General features: G+C 34.5%; 3 protein-coding genes across 15 annotated transcripts; 2 read left to right on the top strand and 1 right to left on the bottom strand.

The window, feature by feature from the left end:
* Nucleotides 1-62: 62 nt before the first annotated feature.
* LOC124300263 (sec1 family domain-containing protein 2-like) lies at nucleotides 63-4664 on the top strand. Of its 2 annotated transcripts, XM_046754150.1 has the most exons (12): nucleotides 63-166; nucleotides 314-661; nucleotides 727-1024; nucleotides 1190-1441; nucleotides 1602-1874; nucleotides 2396-2583; nucleotides 2794-3052; nucleotides 3131-3259; nucleotides 3399-3630; nucleotides 3748-3850; nucleotides 4024-4170; nucleotides 4263-4664. In XM_046754150.1, exons 3-12 carry the CDS (start codon nucleotides 833-835, stop codon nucleotides 4477-4479), a joined length of 1992 nt encoding a protein of 663 aa, XP_046610106.1. In that variant the 5' UTR covers nucleotides 63-166; nucleotides 314-661; nucleotides 727-832; the 3' UTR covers nucleotides 4480-4664. The 2 variants fall into 2 exon arrangements, with proteins under 2 accessions (XP_046610106.1, XP_046610107.1); XM_046754151.1 differs by lacking the exon at nucleotides 63-166 and having other exon boundaries at nucleotides 207-665.
* Nucleotides 4483-6517, bottom strand: LOC124300268 (DNA repair protein XRCC2). Of its 6 annotated transcripts, none has more exons than XM_046754172.1 (3): nucleotides 6419-6517; nucleotides 5332-5465; nucleotides 4483-5248 (listed from the first exon to the last, which is right to left on the bottom strand). In XM_046754172.1, the coding sequence occupies exons 2-3, from the start codon at nucleotides 5376-5378 to the stop codon at nucleotides 4606-4608; spliced, it is 690 nt and encodes a 229-aa protein (XP_046610128.1). In that variant the 5' UTR covers nucleotides 5379-5465; nucleotides 6419-6517; the 3' UTR covers nucleotides 4483-4605. The 6 variants fall into 6 exon arrangements, with proteins under 6 accessions (XP_046610128.1, XP_046610126.1, XP_046610127.1 ...); XM_046754170.1 differs by lacking the exon at nucleotides 6419-6517 and adding an exon at nucleotides 5957-6069 and having other exon boundaries at nucleotides 4483-5265; XM_046754171.1 differs by lacking the exon at nucleotides 6419-6517 and adding an exon at nucleotides 5957-6069.
* Nucleotides 6306-19846, top strand: LOC124300258 (GTPase-activating protein and VPS9 domain-containing protein 1). 7 transcript variants are annotated; one of them, XM_046754134.1, is made up of 16 exons: nucleotides 6306-6437; nucleotides 7469-7611; nucleotides 7737-9084; nucleotides 9206-9393; nucleotides 9517-9676; nucleotides 9822-9995; nucleotides 10137-10298; nucleotides 10410-10680; nucleotides 10777-10865; nucleotides 10948-11366; nucleotides 11550-12027; nucleotides 12713-12942; nucleotides 13037-13293; nucleotides 13400-13611; nucleotides 13830-14215; nucleotides 14304-19846. In XM_046754134.1, the coding sequence occupies exons 2-16, from the start codon at nucleotides 7480-7482 to the stop codon at nucleotides 14433-14435; spliced, it is 4638 nt and encodes a 1545-aa protein (XP_046610090.1). In that variant the 5' UTR covers nucleotides 6306-6437; nucleotides 7469-7479; the 3' UTR covers nucleotides 14436-19846. The 7 variants fall into 7 exon arrangements, with proteins under 7 accessions (XP_046610090.1, XP_046610095.1, XP_046610096.1 ...); XM_046754139.1 differs by having other exon boundaries at nucleotides 6319-6437; nucleotides 7463-7611; nucleotides 9834-9995; XM_046754140.1 differs by having other exon boundaries at nucleotides 6320-6437; nucleotides 7463-7611; nucleotides 9834-9995; nucleotides 10422-10680.
* The last annotated feature ends 91 nt before the right edge of the window (nucleotides 19847-19937 follow it).

Below are 19937 nucleotides of genomic sequence, written 5' to 3'. Positions count from 1 at the left end.
TCATGTATGTGTATGTGTCATGTCGGTGCATCGTGTATGCTTACACAAGTAAAAACCTGCGACACGCATACCTATGTGTACGTTCCCGTCACTTAATAACGTGTAATGACAAATCTGATAAAATTCTCGCAGTAGTCGTGCGAACTGCGAAAACGTCGGTATGTATGTATGTATGCACAATAATGATGTACCCTAAAGAGTAGGGAGTTATTTGAAAGTTAACGGCATGGGCATCGCCTCAATTCAAAGTTAAATCGTTGAACATAGAATGGGTTGTTCCATCAATTAGGGTAAAATTTTATTTCTGTGGTAGATGTCTGATGCTTCAAACAAACTGCTGTGCTAGAGATTCACCTAGAATGTAGAGCATTAAATTTCATCGAAACCGAAAGACTCGTCGCGCAAATTTATCGAATGCCGAGGCACGCAGGGCAGCGGATACTTCCCTGTGACTCCGTGTCCGCCTAGGGGATTCGGTCACGTTTAAGAACCAGAAAGTGATATTCAAAGATTGTTCGGAACTGGAATCAGTTGAGACCCTCTGGTTCGGAACCTGAATTATTCAACACCCTCCTAGGGATTCCCAATTCCCAAAACAACCCGAGGTGTCAGGCTAGATCACGCTGTCGTCTGCTAACGTTTTGTCATGCTGACATGAATGGTAGGTAAGAAAAGAAATATCGTCAGCGATACGTGTCATTAGTTATTTTGTATGTTTATTTTCAGGAGACAAACAGCGAAAGGAAGGTGCTGTGAATTATATAGAAGAAGATACAACTGTTAAAACTGTCCATAGTAATACCTAGGCTCGCGAAATTTTTCGTCTCTTCAAATGGATAACAAAGTTAAATATTTTACGGACAATTGTTGGAAGGATGTTTTCCAACATGTCAACAATGCTGTTTTTTATATCGATAAAGCAGCGGTGGAATGCTTACATTGGTACACAGGTGACAATACAATTAAGCAATTGAAATATGCTGGAGTAATTGCTGTTCGTGAGTTATTGATGGACAACTTCCGAGTAAGATTTTTGCTAGTTTAATTCTGATATTTTTTTAAAATAGTGATGAAAAAATCATTTTTCACACAGATTTGGTAGCTTGTATTTTTATTTAAGTTGTTAATTAAATATTTCGCATTTTCTTATTATTTTATACAAGCCATTCTGTTTTTTACATATATTCAGGGCGCTGAAGTCGAGAAGGCAAGAAAAGCAGTTTTTGTATACACCTCTGCAAATTCTGATTTCTATCGACATACATTAGAAACAATTATCGATCTGAACAGATTCCAAGAATGCACTGTCATATGTGCTGCACACAGCAGTGTCTTGAAATATAGTTCTGATTCTAAGTCGGCTGATATTGACAGTTACGATTGTCTCAAACATGATATAATCAGATGGATGAGCTCAAGATTAGAAGAGGAATTCGATCAGGTAAACTTATCCATTTATCCAATTATGTACACGGAATGCAGAACTAAATGAATTTCCTGATGAAACTATCAATCTTTGTACCAGAAAATATTTGATGGATTTCTTACTCTTTGAATTTCTCTCTAAATCCTAAACTTTGAATTTATTTATTTATTCACAGGAGCCTGTTGTCAACATAATGTTCCGCCCAATTTTCATAGCATCTATTAATGAAAATTTATTTGTGACTCCTCCATTTTGGAAAATAATGCCACCATTTAGTACTGAAGATCATTGTGATGAATTCAATGAAAACATCGATCACTTTGTTAGCTCCTTGCACAGCATGTTTACCAATTTCAATCTCCGAGAAGATATCTATTACTGTGGTCAATTGAGTGAGAATGTTGCAGAGAAGCTGGAGAAGTTACCGGCTGCTGTTGACAGACGAAAGGTGAATTTCAAATGTAGACTTCAATAATATCTATTGTGAAATAATTATACAGTCAACCGTTGATTATTCAAATGTCAGTTATCAGAATTGTCCAATATCCGAATAATGATTTGGTTTATCCAAATGTTCGGTTATCTGTACGACTAAGCCTTACATACATTTGATTTCTGCTCGTAGTCTTTACCAATTGGCAAAACTGTGCCAAAACAAAATTTGGTATTGAATTTTACATTTTACTATAAACGAGCTTACGTTGTAAATTAGATAAAAATAAGTATCAAATTTGTCCCAATCAATAGAGGAAATGTACTACTGACATGTTGGTCGGTTTTAAATAAATACATTATATTACTTTGAGCAAATCAGTACTTTTTTTTCGCAGTGCAATATTCCAGTTCAGTTATACGAATGGGTACCTGTCTCCATTAGTTCGAATAATCAACGTTCAATTGTTTTGTTTTTCAGTTTGAATGCTATAATACTAAATCATTAAGAAATTTTAATGCAATTTATTTTCCCAGCGCCTCACAGGCAAAACTACTGGAGTATCTCTTATTCTGGTTGATAGGACTTTGGATCTCTGTGTAGCTTCAAGTCACAATACCGAGTCCTTGTTAGGCAAAATATTAAGTACTTTGCCACGTTTGCCTGGTCATCAGAATGACATTGCAGTGAATATGACAGCATTGGGCCCAGATATAGATGGTGTGTGAGTATCAAAAGCTGAGTATCACAAATTCATCAGATTAAACTTGCATAAATTCATTATTTGTTGAGCTGCCTTTTAATCTTGTGTAAAGTGCCAACTGAGGCCTGAAACCATTCTAAACTAGTGATTCAAACAGTCACTTAAAGGTTTTATAACACCATCACACTCATTGTCAGTTATGAAATAAATACTTCTTCTCTTTATCCTCAGTGAAAATAATCCAAGGTACTCTGCACCAGGGTGCTTAGCCAGCAATGATTCTAATATGATTAATCAATTAATGAAAAATAAACAGAAAGATGTTTTAATAACTCTGCACAAATTACTGTCAGATATATTGCTTGCTAAGGAAAGTCCAAAAACAAGAATTGCCACTAGAATAACAGCTCATAGCTTAGAAAAACTTGTACACAAGTTGAGAAATGTTGATGATTTGAGCCTCATATTAGACTCAAGTAAAAAGCTTCAGGTAATACCAAGTTATGAAATTAATTAAATACAATTCAAATATTTTGCATGTAAAAGAAGTTTCGCTTATTTGTTTTAGCAAATATTAGCAGTGATTCAAGCATTGAAATCAAATAAGACATCTCAAATCGAGTTGATAATAAGTCTTGAAAAACTAATACTACAGAACCTAGCAGTCAGCAGAGACTCGTCGAGTATACTAACTCAAGTAAGGATTGCATGATTTCATTATCTCATTGTACCACAACATTGATTGTATCCACTATAGAAGAATACCTATGAGCGTGACTGTTTTGACTGTACTTTTAATGTCATTTTAATAGTAAAATGTTTTTGTGTTCAAACAGTTAAGTAACATCATAAAGACTCGTGCCACTAGAGGTTTATCGATAGAAAATCTGTTGGGATTATTAGTGTACATATATGCTCTTGCTGGAACAGAAATACATTTTCTTGAACAGCAAGAGAAACAGTTGGAAGAAGCCTTGGCTGAAGCAATATATGAAGATGGTAAACACGATGATAAACTCACTCCAGCTTCAGATAGTCCAATGATGAATCTGTCATCAGAATTGTTTGGTGAGCATTTGACAAGTTGTTATTGTTTGAGAATCATTGTGTCGTAATCCGAGCATTGGCTTAAAAAGTGCCGAATGTTAATAATAGATCAAATGTATTTGAAATCCTATTAACTAGGCAAGCGAATACTAACGGAAGGAACTTCTACACAAATTGCTAATGATATTATGGTAAAGCTTCACAGAATAGCAGAGATGCGAAAATCTTTGCAGAAGTACAAGTGAGTATTTGTATTAACATTGTGTAATTTTTTTGGTGAACATAATCTAAACCCAACTTTAATTTTAATTTTTCTTTCATTAGTGAAAGGGCTTGTTACAATGCAAAACAAAAATGAACAGTAAGTGAATTAAAGAAAAAGTTTTGTTCTTGAATATGTAACCATGTTTGCAGGTCATTAATGCTCAAGCCCAGTCCACAAGAGATGGCTCAATGCATTGGAATATTGCAACAACTGGTAATGGATTTACTTGATCCTGATAGGCCTGAAATTCCAGACCTTCAATGTAAAACGTTCTCTCGTATTACTGCTGGATTTAAGTGAGTATAGCAAATTTTTGAATATGTATACATAGGTATACTCTATACGACAGATGGATTATAATGGGTAATTTTTTCAATTTCTATTTCAGTTTACTTTTAAAGGGTCGAACAAAACAACATCCTCTTGATAACGATTATGTAATAATATATGTATTGGGAGGCGTCGTTGCAGAAGAAATAAAAATCGTTCAGGATATGATTGTATCCAAAAAACCTAGTTCTCAGGTCATAATAGCTGGGTCCAGACTGTTGAGTCCATGTGATGTGACAAATCATATACTTTTGAAACATTCGGGAAGTAAATAACGATTGACACTGTACAATGCTTTCTTTATTTTATTTTAATTGTATATATATAGATATGGTTTTTTTTTTTTGATTTATAAGTTTGTTGAAAAGTTATTTTTGGAGCAGGAATACTTTAAATCGTTTCTACCGTTTACTGTAACATGTCCTCCATTCTATACCGTTGTTACTTACAATGTAACTGAGATTTCTGTTATCACTTACGGATTCAACCACAGCTGAAAACTGATTGACATCATGCTGTTTATGAAGTTGTATTTTATAATGAATTTTTTCTTCGTTTAGTAAAGAGGTACGAACTACAGCCTCTTTACTTTTTGATTCGACGTCACTGGGTCTGGTATAAAGAAGAATGATTTTGTGACCAAAAGTGTGCTTTTGCATGATGTTCAAGCAGCTCTTCACATATCCGTCCATTGACCAACATTCTCCGTGCTTCCTGTCTTGCCAATAGTAAGACGATATACTATCAATAGCAATCATTGCTATTTTATCATCGTTTGACAGTATACCTTGGAGTGATTGTAAGCTCAAGAAGAATTGACTACTTTCATAACAATTTATAACGGTGAAGTACCTAAGAGAATCTTCAATGATACTCTTAATGCCTTTATCATCAAAGACATCTGTTGTACCTAATTTCCTCGCATCATTGTTGTTACGTATAAAGCAGGCCATTAGATCAACCAGAGTAGGTATGTGAAAATGATGATCTGTATTCACAAGTACAACTCCTGCCTCTCGTCCGTTCAGTTCAATGCCTTTGTACCTGCGCGGCAGGAGACACTTTGCAATTAATTGAGTTATCAAAAGTGTCTTCCCGCTCGACAAGTTGCCAGATACTTCAATCACCTCGTTTGGCCTTGGACCATCAGAGAATAGATCTTTTTCCAGTCCATGAAGAATGGGTCTTTTCATGAGCCGAGCCAGGAGCTGAGCTCCTGTCTCCACATGTATGGACTGTTCCATGGTCAGTACTATTCAGCCTACGGGTAAATTACATTGTCAGGTTGAGGCAAAAAAAAAAAAAAAAAGGAAAAATTAACAAGCACTGTTATAAGAAGATAAAAAAGATGAAGCAAGTGTCATAGTAAGATTATGTCAAGTACTTCATTGATATGATCATTTAAATCTCAGTAATTCTGCTTAATTTGAAAGGAATTGTTTCATTGATGTCTTTCAAAACGAGCTTCACTGGTATATTGTGAAATGGAATTATATTTCTAAAAAATGCATAGTTACATTTGAATCACCCGAAAAAATTAACTCATGGTATAATTTATTTCTAAACATAATTATCGAATCTCGTAACCGTGTCGTAACCTCTCAAGGTTTATAGAAAATGTATGTTCGAACACGACTAATTTTTATTTCTATCAGCTGTTAATATTTTTTCTCGTTTACATGTGTGATATTCGAGTCTACGCAACTTTCGGTAGTATATTTAACAATTAATAAACGTTCAAAATTAAGAAACCTTGAAAATCGGCTGACAGCATAATTCACATGATGACAAAATGATGCCATAATTTTTTCGTCTGCTGGATAACATACATGCTCACCGTAATATGACATGACTAAGTTTGGGCTGACTACGCACGTATACCAATAGTACATATATCTTTGTTTTTATTGTTGTGAAGGTGAAATGTGCTTGAAATGAAAAACAATATTCATATATTATTGCATCTACAGTGCAAATACTTGGCAGTTACTCATTCATTCGAATTTCCCGCGACTACCATATTAAACTATAGGTTCGATTTAAAGTACCGTGTATACATATAGATCATGATAAGACCGTGATCACGGCATATATTGTAGTTTTGCAAAACGGCCATTTTCAGAAAAAAAATTTTAACCTAAAATAGAAAATGGTTGTGAGTCAGTTGGGGGTGTTGCTTTGAAAGGAGGACGGCAATAATAACGCGTTACTTACTGACGACAGTGGCAGACAGGTGTGCTACATAGCTTGCTTAGAAATATTTTTGATTTAGTGCTGTGCGATCTAGATATTTAGTGGAGTAGGTGAATTTGTCACTCGAATTTATTTTCTTCCCTTCCACTCAAGCTGGAGGAATTATTTTCAATATTCACCCGTAATTCACAATTTCATAAAACACTCATTTTCCAACAAATGGTGCTGAATTCGATCAGAATTTTTTCACTAACAAAACACCAAAACAAAAAAAAAACAATAAATACGTGTCAGAGTACTGAACTGTCACATTTGACATTTCCTCTGTCATCATCTAAGGTTGCTTTATGCTCGATTTGAAATATATCAGATATTCGAATCCTTCAGATTTGAGTGAACAGGACAACTTGAGCATCGGAAGATTTTTTCCCATTCTGTATTTTTCAGTACAATGTTGTTTGACCTTCAGACATTTAACGATTGCATTCTTTCAATCCTGCAACTGTAAGAAGCGCTATAGATTATTTGCAATCACATTTCGTTTATTATTGCAAAGCTTGTACATACATTGCATGTTTTATCACATCATATAGGTTGTCTTTTGTTATAGTTATTTTTTAGACACGCGGCTCTTGATAATAGTATCAGCGTCAAGAATACAAATGTATCAATCTCAGTTATTTAACTATTCTGGCAGTCTGTTGGAATTATTGAAACACATAGAATTACTTCATTTTCTTTGTCACATTAAGATTACACATTCTGGTCTCAAAATAAACAATTGTTTTACAGTTTAAAAATGTGTTCTGGCATAAAAAAAAATTTCCTACTATTCCATTATTCCATCAACTATGGTCATGTGGTTTATGCAGAAAAATATCTGGATAGTTACATAAGCTGCATGTTTGGCTGGGTTTCTTTCACTACATTGCTAATGAAAGCACATCTATGAACATACAGGAGTAAACTGTTTGCCTTACATTTGTTTGAGAGATCACAAGCATGGAATTAAATAAATGACTAATTATCCTATATGCATTTCTATGGCAAGTACTTTTCGCTTAGTTACAGATTTCACCACTATGTCTTCAGTAAATAGTGTCGACTCCCTTGGAACTTTGCAGTGGGACATGATCGAATTAGCTGGGCACCTTAGACAAGAACGTTTATTCGTCAGTGCGGAGCAACAAACTTTGCAGAACTTGAATCAGAAAGTAAATATATTTACATTTGCACTAGAATTAAATTTTAGAACAATCATTTGTCTCAATTATTACTTTTATTAAAAACCTTTTAAGTTCGAATTCATATTTATTTATGAGAAATTATCTACTTCCAGGTCTTATATGTTTCCTCAGACTTGGCTCAACAGGCCTGGGTCACTGCTCAACAGAGAGTTAATTTAAATCGTTTGATAGTATCGAGGCCAAACTGTACACCTGCGTCGTGCTGTCAGCGGGCTAATACTCTTGAAAACTCACAGTTCGTTGATGCTTATAAGCATTTGCGTCATCAAGCATGTTCGGCTTACGGCGAATTTTTACAGGCCTTAAGAAAATCTCCAAAACTTTTAGCATCATGTCTAGTAGAAGGGGACAGATTAATCCAAGAGTCTATGCAGAGCGTCATTCAGTCGCTATCTGCGGGGTTATTTGGTAGCTGTTTATTGCCAGAAGACAAAATACTGGTTCTGCAGTTGCTGAGGCAGTTGATGTTCCTTCAGATAATTCCATCTGACAATCCTAGAAGATTACTCAGACATGGCACCTGTGCATTTTCACGATTCTACTCAGTTTTCCACGAAAGCTTATTTTCAGCAAAACTATTCCTCACGGCAGCTTTGCACAGTCCAATTATGCAGTTATTAATGGAAGACGAAATGTTCTTGGACATTGATCCAGAAAAAGCCCCAATCCGATTTCCACCCGCTGAGCGTCTGAAAAAATTTGGGAAAGAGGGAACTCTTGAGTATCAATCTAAATTGCAACGCTACAGACTTTGGACAATCAATTCTCTCGAACGCATTACCAACAGATTTATAATAAGCATTAGAGAAAACATGCATTGCTTTCCTACCAGCGTTTGCTGGCTGGTAAGACAAATGGCAGGACTTCTAGCTAAAAGTGGAAACGTTGACCCTAAGGAAGTACACGCAATGTGCACTGACCTTGTATTCACTTACTTTATTTGTCCAGCAATTGTAAATCCGGAACCATACGGAATCACGGATGCACCAATAAGTTACGTTGCTCGATTCAACCTGATGCAGGTTGGTCAGATATTACAAATGATGTCCCTCGTCAAATATCAAAATGTCGACAGTAAGGTGATAGATTTATATCGGAAATTTGAAAAAGATTCTGTATCATCGTTGCTCGATGGTATGCTGGAAGGTGCGACGGATGAGCTAGAAGATGAACCAGCCATGGTTGATGGCTCGAAACTGCAAGGACTTGCCAGATCTGCTGCTTTATTCACAGAAAGTGAACTCAACGCTTTAATTACATTCTTACAAACCGTAGCCGGAGACCATGGGGACAATGATGTTATTCTTGCAAGTAGTATTGATAAAAAACAGTTGAACGAATTAATATCGCAGCTACCGTGTGGCGCGCCAAGTGCTCAAAAAAATGCAAACCATATTTCACCTGAAACACCCAGCAAACGGGGCGGACTTCTTGGAAAAGGTATATTCAGTGTATCATATGAACTTATACATAACACGGAAAATTAATATCTTAAAAAAAATTGATATTTGGACGTAAGGGCACATTTTAAAATCTGAATACTGTGGTGATTTCTTATTAGTTGGGAAAGGACGTGCAACGCGTGCAACTACATCATCCGCACTAAATACAACAACAGATGGCGGTGAAGACGCTAATAGTGCCTCTGGCACGGAAGATGAGCTGCTAGACAAGACTCCACAAAATGTTCTGGTCATACCTTTTGTCTCGAATTTAGGAGAAACTGTTGGTTTACTCAGTGAGCAAAAGGTGCATAATAAAAGTGTCATTGCATAGTCAAAGATTGTTTGGAAATTGGTTTGACAAGATCAAATATCTGTACTTATCATATTTATTTGACTGACTGATACATTTTTTATTTTTATTTATCAGGTTCTTTGTATGGAAATGCAAGATAACATTGAAGGTGGGACTGTGAGATTAAACCTGTCAGGAGATTTACAGAATGGACATAATCGCAATGATAATGGTAACGTGGAACGGATTGAAACACAGGAGAAACGAACTAGATTTTCGATATCTCATGACGAAGGTATGAAATAATGGACATCAATTACTGAATTTTAGTTTAGTGCTATCACTCACTATCATTTAATCTATGGTGTGAAAAAATTTTCAAGTACCAATATCATCATTCATTGTCATGATCAATTACACCCCTACATTGATATGGTTAGTGTTGTTTGAAGGATCAATTGGCAATACATCTGATAATCTGGAAGCGGTATCTGAGGCTGCCTCTAACCATAGTGTTGCTTCATCACTTGAACTGGAAACTGAAGATCAAAATGACAACCTTTCTGACATGGTTTCGGCTAATGTCTCTGGACGTGGTACACCAAACATTTCTGGTAATATTAATCAACTCTAGAAAACTGTGAAATTCTATGAGAATATTCTACTCAATCTAGCATGCGACTTCATGATAAGTATCTGTACATTATGTAAACTTTTATAGGAACCTGTTTGTCAAATTATTATGCTTTAATCAGGTCGTGATACACCTTCGTCACAAATCACAGAAGGTGATGACGGACGAGCTGTTGGGGAAGTGAGGCAGCTAGATCTACCTCCTCCAGCTATACCAACAAAACAGAGCCGTTCAGAAATTGACGATAAGTTTTGCAAGTTTGAGATCAAGAAGCTCATCGAAGGTATTTTCAAATCAACCTCTAACATACTTTCATACTTGCATGTCATTCAACAGATTCTAACAAACAACTTCTCATCTCATCACTTATATCTCATGTCCATCCCATACAAAGGATACTTTTTAGGGGATGAAACTATCTCTTTGGTGTCCGATACATGGTCCACTGATGTACTCGCATCTGACAGCGAAACAGTTGAACAAGTTGAACGATTTCCATTTCCTCCACCTCCTGAATCTGTGCAACCCGTTCTACCTGTAGAACCCAGCCAGACTATGCTTGATGTCAGTGAAACTGCATCTGAAGCTTGGAGTACCGATGTTCTGGCTAGTGACTCAGAAAGAATGACTGAAGTTGACACAGATGATACAGCAAGTGTTGCGAGGTAACATTTTTCTCAATTGTGATACATGTAAGATACAATTTTATGTTTTAAAATACTAATGGACGATCTGAAACTGTTTAACTTTTTCACTTTTAGATCCGACGACACAGCAAGATCAGAGATTGAAGTGGAGAGTCGCGGTGATGCTGAGATCGAGGTAGAAACCCCACCACCGTTAAATCCACGTAAGAAACGCAAATAGTCTAAGTATTTCGTTCAATTTTTTTCTCTGAAAGTGTGGAAATCCCCGGATTAATGTTGTTTTAGACATTGTAGGTGGTGTTGGTAGTCCAGGTGCTCTGTTTAGACCAATTCGTGGAGAGCCAATTGCTCAACCCAGTCTTCCCGTACCTCCATCTCCAACCGCTTCTCTTACACCTTCCTTGTGGAATGTCACTGGACGAGGAGGAGCTAAATCTGATTATCGTCGACGGACGCTAGAGTATATAGATAATAATGCAAACAATATCAATGACGGAGATGACAAGTCAGGTGGAGATGATAGACTCGTGCATTTAATGGATAAATTGCATATCGATAATGGAAAAACTAATAGCGAATGTTCAGCTTCAAGTAGTAATCACATAAGTGCAGCTGCCGTAGCACCAGCATTATTATTGGCCAATCATATATCAGCACCAGCCCTCCCAAATGAGAAGCTCACAAATGGAGATGTCAAAGCTGAAGTATGTAAATGTTGAATTATTTTTCCACAGACTGTCTTCTGTAATTGCTTTTTAAGTCGAACAATTAATTTTCTTCCGTTTTTTGAATGACTCTCCCATATCACACTTTTCACTGTGAAACTGGTTATATTTAAGTAATATGTGTTCCAAATATTGGAAATAATGCTTGTCCTTATGCACTAGGAATTAGATATCGAAATGACTACTGGTGGAGACGTTGTAGTCAGACTGAGTACTGCGAGTTTGACGTCAAGCAGCAGTTCTGGTTCTGAGTCAAGAACAAAGAACACTACCGCAACATCAGATTCGCCCTTACCGGCGCCAATGGTTAATGGTGGGACCGATACAATCGACGGTATCAATTCAACTACTTCAAAACCTAGCCTATCTACAGGTGCTATACCAAAAAGTATCAGTTTTGACATGACTGCTGAACGGGGGGACAAAGAATTACTGGATGAAGAGCAAAAAAATAAGAGGGGCTTTTTCGGGAAATTGAAATTATCCCTAAGAAATCGTAGAGGAAAATCGTTGAGGGGTGCTGATGACCTCAGTAGATGCTATGATCGAGAAGCTGCTGGTGATGGGGTTGACATCGGTAGAATCAGAATACGCAGGATAATGTCAGAGGAAACTAATTCGAGCAGCAGTATCAACAATGGTGAGCTACAGGCATTTTCTAATCCTTTGTTGAGTTGCAATGAGGTTATTAACTTTTCTTCAACAGTAGAGCGGAAACCTTCGTTTTCGCTCTGCTCGGGATGATCGAAAACGAAAGATTCTCGATCGGTGAAACGCGGAGGATTGAAGACATTTCATGATTTGTCATTGACTGTAATATTTCTAATTTGATGTAAAATCAAATTTTCAGTAACAGCAGTAAAACAATTTGCGTTTCCATATTCTTGTTGAACAGAGTATAAGTTAAAAATTCAATAAAAGTTCAGAATCATGTGGGAAGGCATTCTCATCGGTTTTGGTGAAGAGTGTGAGAAAAAGGAAGCTTTATCTTGATAGTGTTCCTTTCGAAGAAGAAATTTGATGAAAATTGAAAAATTTGATAACCAGAGTCATTTTAAATGTGTATTTTTAAGAAATTTCAATGAACAGTTTGTATAACTTTTAAATCGTGGTTATGCTCGAGTCAAGAACCCCTCGGTTTCGCCTTGGAATACTCAACTTTATACGCAGCGTGCAAACGCCCGTTTTCGCTCTTGGTGCACAATGTACTATTCTGTGTAATTTATGACATTTATTGGTCCAATAATGAAAATGAGCTTTGGAATGAATTTCATTGCAGTCTGTCAGATGTGTGAATATCAAATGCAATTTGTTTCATATTCCAGATACATCTGATGATATTTTAGCAAAGTACAGACGAAAACCAAGTGCAACTAGTGATACAGCATCTATAGAGAGTAGTCATTCAAGAACGAAAGAAGCAGAAGACGAAAGATTAGCAATAGATCTCAACAATGTAGAATTATCTTTTGCATTTGCGGATGCTAAACGCAAGTTACGCATGGTACTGAGCACAGCAGATTTGCAACATATTCCTTGGAGTACTGCATCTGCTGTACGTTGTATATTTATTATATAATGGATTTGAAGTTATTCTTTTACTCAGATATAAGACCTCATCATGTATTTTATAACTTTTTATTGCACAGAGAAATGCTTGGATGCAGAAAGAAAATGAATTGGTTGCTTTTCTCCAACTACAGCTTGCTGAAGCAATCAATTTGCAAGATAGAGCATTAATTGCACATCTCCATGAAACTTTGCGCTGTGTTAGGCTTTTTAATGATGACGGTTGTAGAAAACTCTTCAAGTCTCTGAGGGACGATTATCAAAAACGGTCTCCATATATTGCATATTTGATCAGATGTCGTCAGGGATTGTTGTCTACACTGGCCCATCTGGACAGGTGAGTATTTTATTACCACAATTAGATACCTATAAAAGAGTTGATTGTGATTTTATATCAGAGATGCCAGTGCCAGAGTTGAATATTTTTGTCTCTCATTTTTCAGATTGGGTGAGCGAGTGAAGTGCGACCGTGATGCAGTAAGTAGCCATTTGGTATCTGTATGCGTCAGAGTATTTTTAGAGAAGAGGGAAACATCTCTATTACGTTTTTGCGATGAATTCAAAAAACTCACTTTGGCTGATGAGAAACAAGATATGGTGGACAATTTCTTAGGATCTATTCATATGGAAATGGACAGAGATCCTATCTGGCAAGGTGAGAAATTAATTCTTTAAAAAATGAATTAAACACTTTGAGTAATAATTATATAGGCTAAGCACTGGTGATTTTTCGATACTCCTTTACAATTCATTATCATATCCATTAATTACTAGTAGTATTAGTCAGGTATTTCAATATTAGTCATTAGATTTCAGAAATCGAAGACACTAATCATAATATTGGTAAATATGTTATCTTTTTTTACATTGTAGTTGCTAGTGAAGGTCAACTAGAACTAGCCAGAATGGTATTGGAACGAACTGTAATGGCTCGAGTTTACCATAATGCTCTGTATCCCAATGGGGAAGGTGATATACATCGAGACCAATTACTTCAAGATCACATAAAAAAATTAGCCAAAGTTGTAACACCAAATCACAAAGATCTACGTATTCCACGAATCTATCATTACGAATGTCCATGGCCATGGGCACAAGCAGAGTTGGCTGCTATCTCAGCATATAAAACTCCGAGGGATAAATTGCAATGTGTGTTTAGATGTGCGACAACTATTATGAATTTACTGTCTATGGCATCCGAGAGAGGCATTCCAGCAGCAGATGATCTAATTCCTGTACTTGTATTCGTCATCATCAAGGTAAATATTTTGATTTCAAGAAATTTTCAGTCAGAGAAATGTAATACTTGTACTTTAAAATTTTTTACACATTTTTCATACATTTTAGACAAATCCACCATCGTTACTGTCAACGATTCAGTATGTGGATAGTTTTTATGCAAACAGATTTGAGGGTGAAGAGCAATATTGGTGGACCCAGTTCTGTTCTGCGATTGAATTTATCAAGACCATGGATTAATTCGTAAGATCCCAGGAGTAATAGTATTCAGTTTGCCTAAACAGTAATAGCTGATAGTGATACAGGAACACAATAATCGATGTTCGATGTCCCTAAAATAAATATGTAAATGGAATACCATTCGTTGCACGTTTATGCACTATGCAGCTACAATGATTGTTGACCACACGTATACGACTTGTTATCTTTGTTAAAAATTTAACAAAACTCAGATATTCAATAATTCGTTATGAAAAAAATTATAAACGGTTAAGTTGAAATATCTTGCGACAGTTCTGTTCGAAACTTCGCATTGTCTTAAATATTTACACTTAGTATCCAATTCTCTTTGGGTTATAATCCTCCATTTAATTCAATTCAATCTTACAATCAGTTTCGAATTTTCGTAGAAAAATGATAAATGTACGTAGGAAAAGTTATATCTATCGTATCCCTAATCAATCATCACGAATATGTCCTAATGGTAGTTCTTGGAACAGAGGCTTGTTGAACTTCAACAATCTTTACAAAAATTAAACTAGTGCTAAAGTATGCTTGTTTTTTGGAGTTATTATTATGATCTGTCTGAACAAACAATTGAAAAGTAGAATTTAAAATCACTAAAATTTCCTTCTTATCTTCATAAGTCTGTAGTTTCTATTCTGATGTGATAAAATAACAGAATTACTGAATTTTAAGATAATTTGGAAGTAAGGTTGGAAAACAAGGTTCGTCGATACAAAAATATAAGATACAGCATGGTTTTTGTCTTGAAATATAAGTGCGGAAATACTCTTAGTACGTACGGTGCATGCAAGATAACAAGCTCTCAAAATATTTTGCAATATATATTTTTTTAGTAGAGGGATAATATAGTGTTAATATATTCTCTTCAATAATTATATTGCACAATAAAAAAGTAAATAAATAACAAAATGTACTGCACCTTAATTATTTGCACAAAATGTCGCCTGACACGATGGTATAGAACAGTATGAGGTATGAGGAGTATGAGTTTTAGACGCATTTCGGCTGTGTTTTCCTGATTAGAATTATGGTATCTTATTTTCAGCTAAAAACCTATTAGTATTTATTGCATAAAAAATTGTTGTACATTTTCTGGCACAGTTCGTATGATAGTTGTTTTGGATTCAATCAGTATTTCTCATAACTTCAATGTAGTGCCATTGATTAGTATTCCTTGTGGGACTATTATTGAAGATTTTTTGATAAGTTGAGTCAACACTTGTACTCTGTATGTAAGTTATGTAGAAGACTATTTCAATATTGGTCGATTAAATAGGAACCATGTTCAAACCTATGCCCTAGTTTTGTCATAATAGAATAAAAGATAATTGTTCGAATGTAGGTAAAGGTTTACACAGCAACTAATATTTTCAAAATTTTATTATAGATTTATCAAAGCAACGAATTGGAGGTATTTTTTAACGTTGGCAAAAATTTAGTTGCAATACATATGTGTACATGCAAATTCAATAATTAACACAGAGAGTAGCTATAGTCACAACCGGTGAATCAACTTACATATTATTACATTCCGTGACATTATCATTGCTGGTCAAATGAATTTATGGATATCTGGAAGTATTCAACACACAAATTGTTTTTCATCTCTTCAGTGTTTTTAATTCTGTGTAGAGTACATAGTTTAATCCACTTTTGTCATTAACCGCGGAGATCTCCAGCATAATTCATACCAAATTTGTCATTCGGTATAGAGTGTTTGGGCATATTTGGCTGGACATAGTCGTAAAAATATACTAAATATAACTGATACTTACACTCCATACAGTCCCCGTAAATGATATTGCGAGTATCGCTACTACCATATTTCGTGACTCAAAGATTGGGGATTGTAGGTAATATTGTGATCTGATACATAGTTTCTTTTGATAGGATAGATGAATGATAATTCGAATACCTCTAATGACAAGAGATAGAATGTAAGGAATAAAGATTCCATTCATTCCGCTTGTCCAGTAGTAAAAAATTCTTTTTACCTGACTGGTTAAAATTCAATTTCCAGTACTCCATTCTTATCTCTGTAGTATGATGAAGGGCACTTTTATTTGGAGGAATGTAAGAATATTACCTCTCTATGTTATACATTTTATATAACATATGTAATTTAAATGTACCTTTGACTCGAATATCTCTACACATAAATATCAAATACAATTTATAGGCTGCTCTGTAAACTTCGAATTTAAAGCTGAAGAATATTATAGTTCAAAATTAAATTTTTAAGAAATATATTTACTGCGGCAACTATTTTAAAGGTGTAATTTTCATTTGAAGTTAGTAAATATCATCCGTCTCAGTATCTGATTGACATATAATTTTATTAAAATATTCGAAATCGTTTGTGAACTGGTTAATTTCTGTCGTAGTCATCAATAATTTTTTTATTGAAATCAACATTCTTTCAGTTAATGTAATATTTGACTCAACTCTGTAATCTTTCCATCAAGTTCTCCAATTTAGTGCATAAGACACGTATTTCACAAACTTGAATATTTGCAACAAGTATATGTAGGAAACCGGAACCGATATTTGTCACACTATTATTCAAAATTACCTGTCTTTTCACAATGACTCGATTTACGTTCTGTGAACAATTTACTTTTGAGACAAGGGTACACTTAAAGTACGTGCTATTTCTAATTATCTGCAATCATGTCATAGTTTAATTATACTCATTTTTTCAATTTTTTCTTTAATATGTGAAATTTAAAAAGTCATCAATAGAATCTAATTAAAACAAAACACTAAGATAACGTCCCATTTGCAGATTTTGCAACAATTCTGATGGATTCAGATAAACGAAAAAATTCATAATATGTGTGCCTCTGTGCTTTACAAGTTTTGGTCTGCATAACGATATCTCATTATTAAATTACTTATTAAATGTAATTACAAGCGTAATTTGTGAATTGTATTTCAGTTTTTTCACAAGAAAATTATTTGATAATGGAAAACTCATGATCATGCAAGAGCCCAGTAGTAAAATGTGTGTTTTAATCAACTTTCAAATTTGTGATGTTATACTGAAAAATTTAACGATGAAAACTCAAATAGTAATAAATTGCGATGTTCAAAGTTATTAAAAGGTGCAATGAAAAATAACCATAAAACACTACAATTGGCAATGTAAAGATAGGTATATATTTTTGAGTATGCATCATATTTTTGCTATAGTACAACTCTTGGCAAATGTACCAAGTGGAAGGTATTAGAGTAAGATTTTTATGCTGTGGTGGAAATCGTAATCTGCAATGGTCCATACAATTTCACTGACGATATGACAAAATTTTGTGAATTGGGGCTTTTTAAAGATGTGAACAAAAATCAGTGCTTCTCAAAGTGCTGGAATAAAATATCAGCAGAAAAATGTTATCTTTAAGGAATTCAATATTCTTTGTGGCAAGCCAGGGATTGTAAAACAAAGATATGGAGTTTCAGCATTTCAGAGAAACTTGAAATTCGTCCCAAGATTTCTCGAGTTGATTTTGAATTCAATTTTCATATACAAATCCTGTAAATTGGAATTTTTGAAAGAGATTTCTTTGAAATTCTGAAACTCGTCGTTTTCCAGAAAAGGATGCCTATCAAAAATTTTTACCAGGGTAGCTATAACTCCGTATTATATGAAGGTGTTCCCTGCAGAAGTTATTGCTACTAGCATATAATTGTTCACTGTATTTATTCGATTTAAGACTTACGTATATGGACATGGACTTAATGAAATGAAATCGACATCTAATGAGGTATAGACACCAAACTGGCCTGCTACGCCTTATAATTCATTTATTTAAGAAACAATAAAATTTTCAACTAATGTTACAGTCACAGCTATCGATAGAGAGAGAGGCACGGTTTTCATGACATTACAAAGATTAACGTGTGTTCAATATTTCTCTACACTTTCTGAGAAAAGAAATTTTCTATAAATATAAGAAATGGTCGCTTCTTCGGTAACTGCAAAGTGTTACGAAAGAAATTGTCCAGCCGTAGACATTAGAGGCAATTATTTTACTGTCTTATCGCAAGCTGAATGAACCAAGTGAGATTAACCACACATAAAATATTCTAACATCTAATTTTTATCATAGTGCTGTAGTAAGATAATGTGAAAATGGTGAAAAATGTATTTATTATTCTTCTGATCTGAAGTGTACCTACATAGGTGTAAAAAATTATTATTATTATAGAAAATCTGTAAAGTGTTTGTCATTTTCAGCATTTCGAGTTATTAAATTATTCGGTATTTGTTTTATGGAATTAATAGATCTTGCACATTGTTCGAAAATGGTAAAACTTATTTGACTGAACCATTATTATATGTATATTTAGAAGTTATTACTTTATTTCACACATGACACAATGGAAAATTTTTGTATACTTCAGATCAACAAAATTGTTTTCTCTCACTTTTATATGGAATATCCAAACCTTTTTTTTCGATTGGTAAAATTTTTAATTTAATGGAATAAAAGCACACCATTGTACTTTAGCTTTTGGTTGAGGTAATACCATGTCATATTGTCAAGTATCTTATGTATAACTTTGGTGTTGATATCTCAGTATATGGTGATTGTAATTTATTGAATTTAAGACGAGTGTTGTATTGGATCTTTAATAATAGGTATAGTGATTTTTCAAGCTAAGTATAATACTCTTCTGCTGATGTTGACTTATACGTTTTTCGCAACTATACTATTCGTTAATTTTAAATTTATGACTTTCGAACTTATCTACAACTACGTGGCCATTGCTATAAACATTCTAATTTTTCCTCAATGGTTAGTATACTTCTTCACCTTTAAAATAAGTTTGGCCAGTACACATTGGCTTCAAGAATGTGATGAACTTGAAATCTTAGTTTGTAACAGAATATTGTATTACTATATGAAATATTTATGAAATCATATAAGTTTTCTAAAGTTTTAAAATCATTCGCCTGAGCTCAGAAGGATGATATTAGAAATCCTTAGAAAATTCATTTCACACGCAGGGGTTTTGTGATGTTTTTTCTTCATTATTTTAATCGCGCTTGGCTCGCTCTGTTTCGAAAATGCATAATAGGAAGTTTTATCATCAAGAACAAATAATAACTTTACCGAGCTTCAAAAATGTAATAAGAGTAAATATTTAATCCTATTGAAAGTTTGTGTAAAAAAATATTAACGAAAGCATAATAAGACCTGTAATTATATAGGAGTTATAAGATTACGCAATATTCTATATATCTAGACTTCTAGGTATTTGACGTAGTAATGTTCCGTAAAGTTTTCGTTCATACAACGCTACTGTTATTTAGTATTTATTTGTGTCTCTGTACATAGGCAGTGGATTGAAATTCATCTATCTGTTACATTGAGAACTAATAATCATGTATAATTTGCGTATAACTGTTTCATATTTATTCCTCCGTTTCGTACGTTACAAAATTTCTGAAATAGCGTTGCAATTTATTTCTGATCATTTATGTATACTTGTATG

Source organism: Neodiprion virginianus, chromosome 3, assembly GCF_021901495.1.
Source record: "Neodiprion virginianus isolate iyNeoVirg1 chromosome 3, iyNeoVirg1.1, whole genome shotgun sequence".
Lineage (NCBI taxonomy): Eukaryota > Metazoa > Arthropoda > Insecta > Hymenoptera > Diprionidae > Neodiprion > Neodiprion virginianus.
Note: the sequence above shows the minus strand (reverse complement) of the source record. Positions and strands in the feature narration are given on the sequence as shown.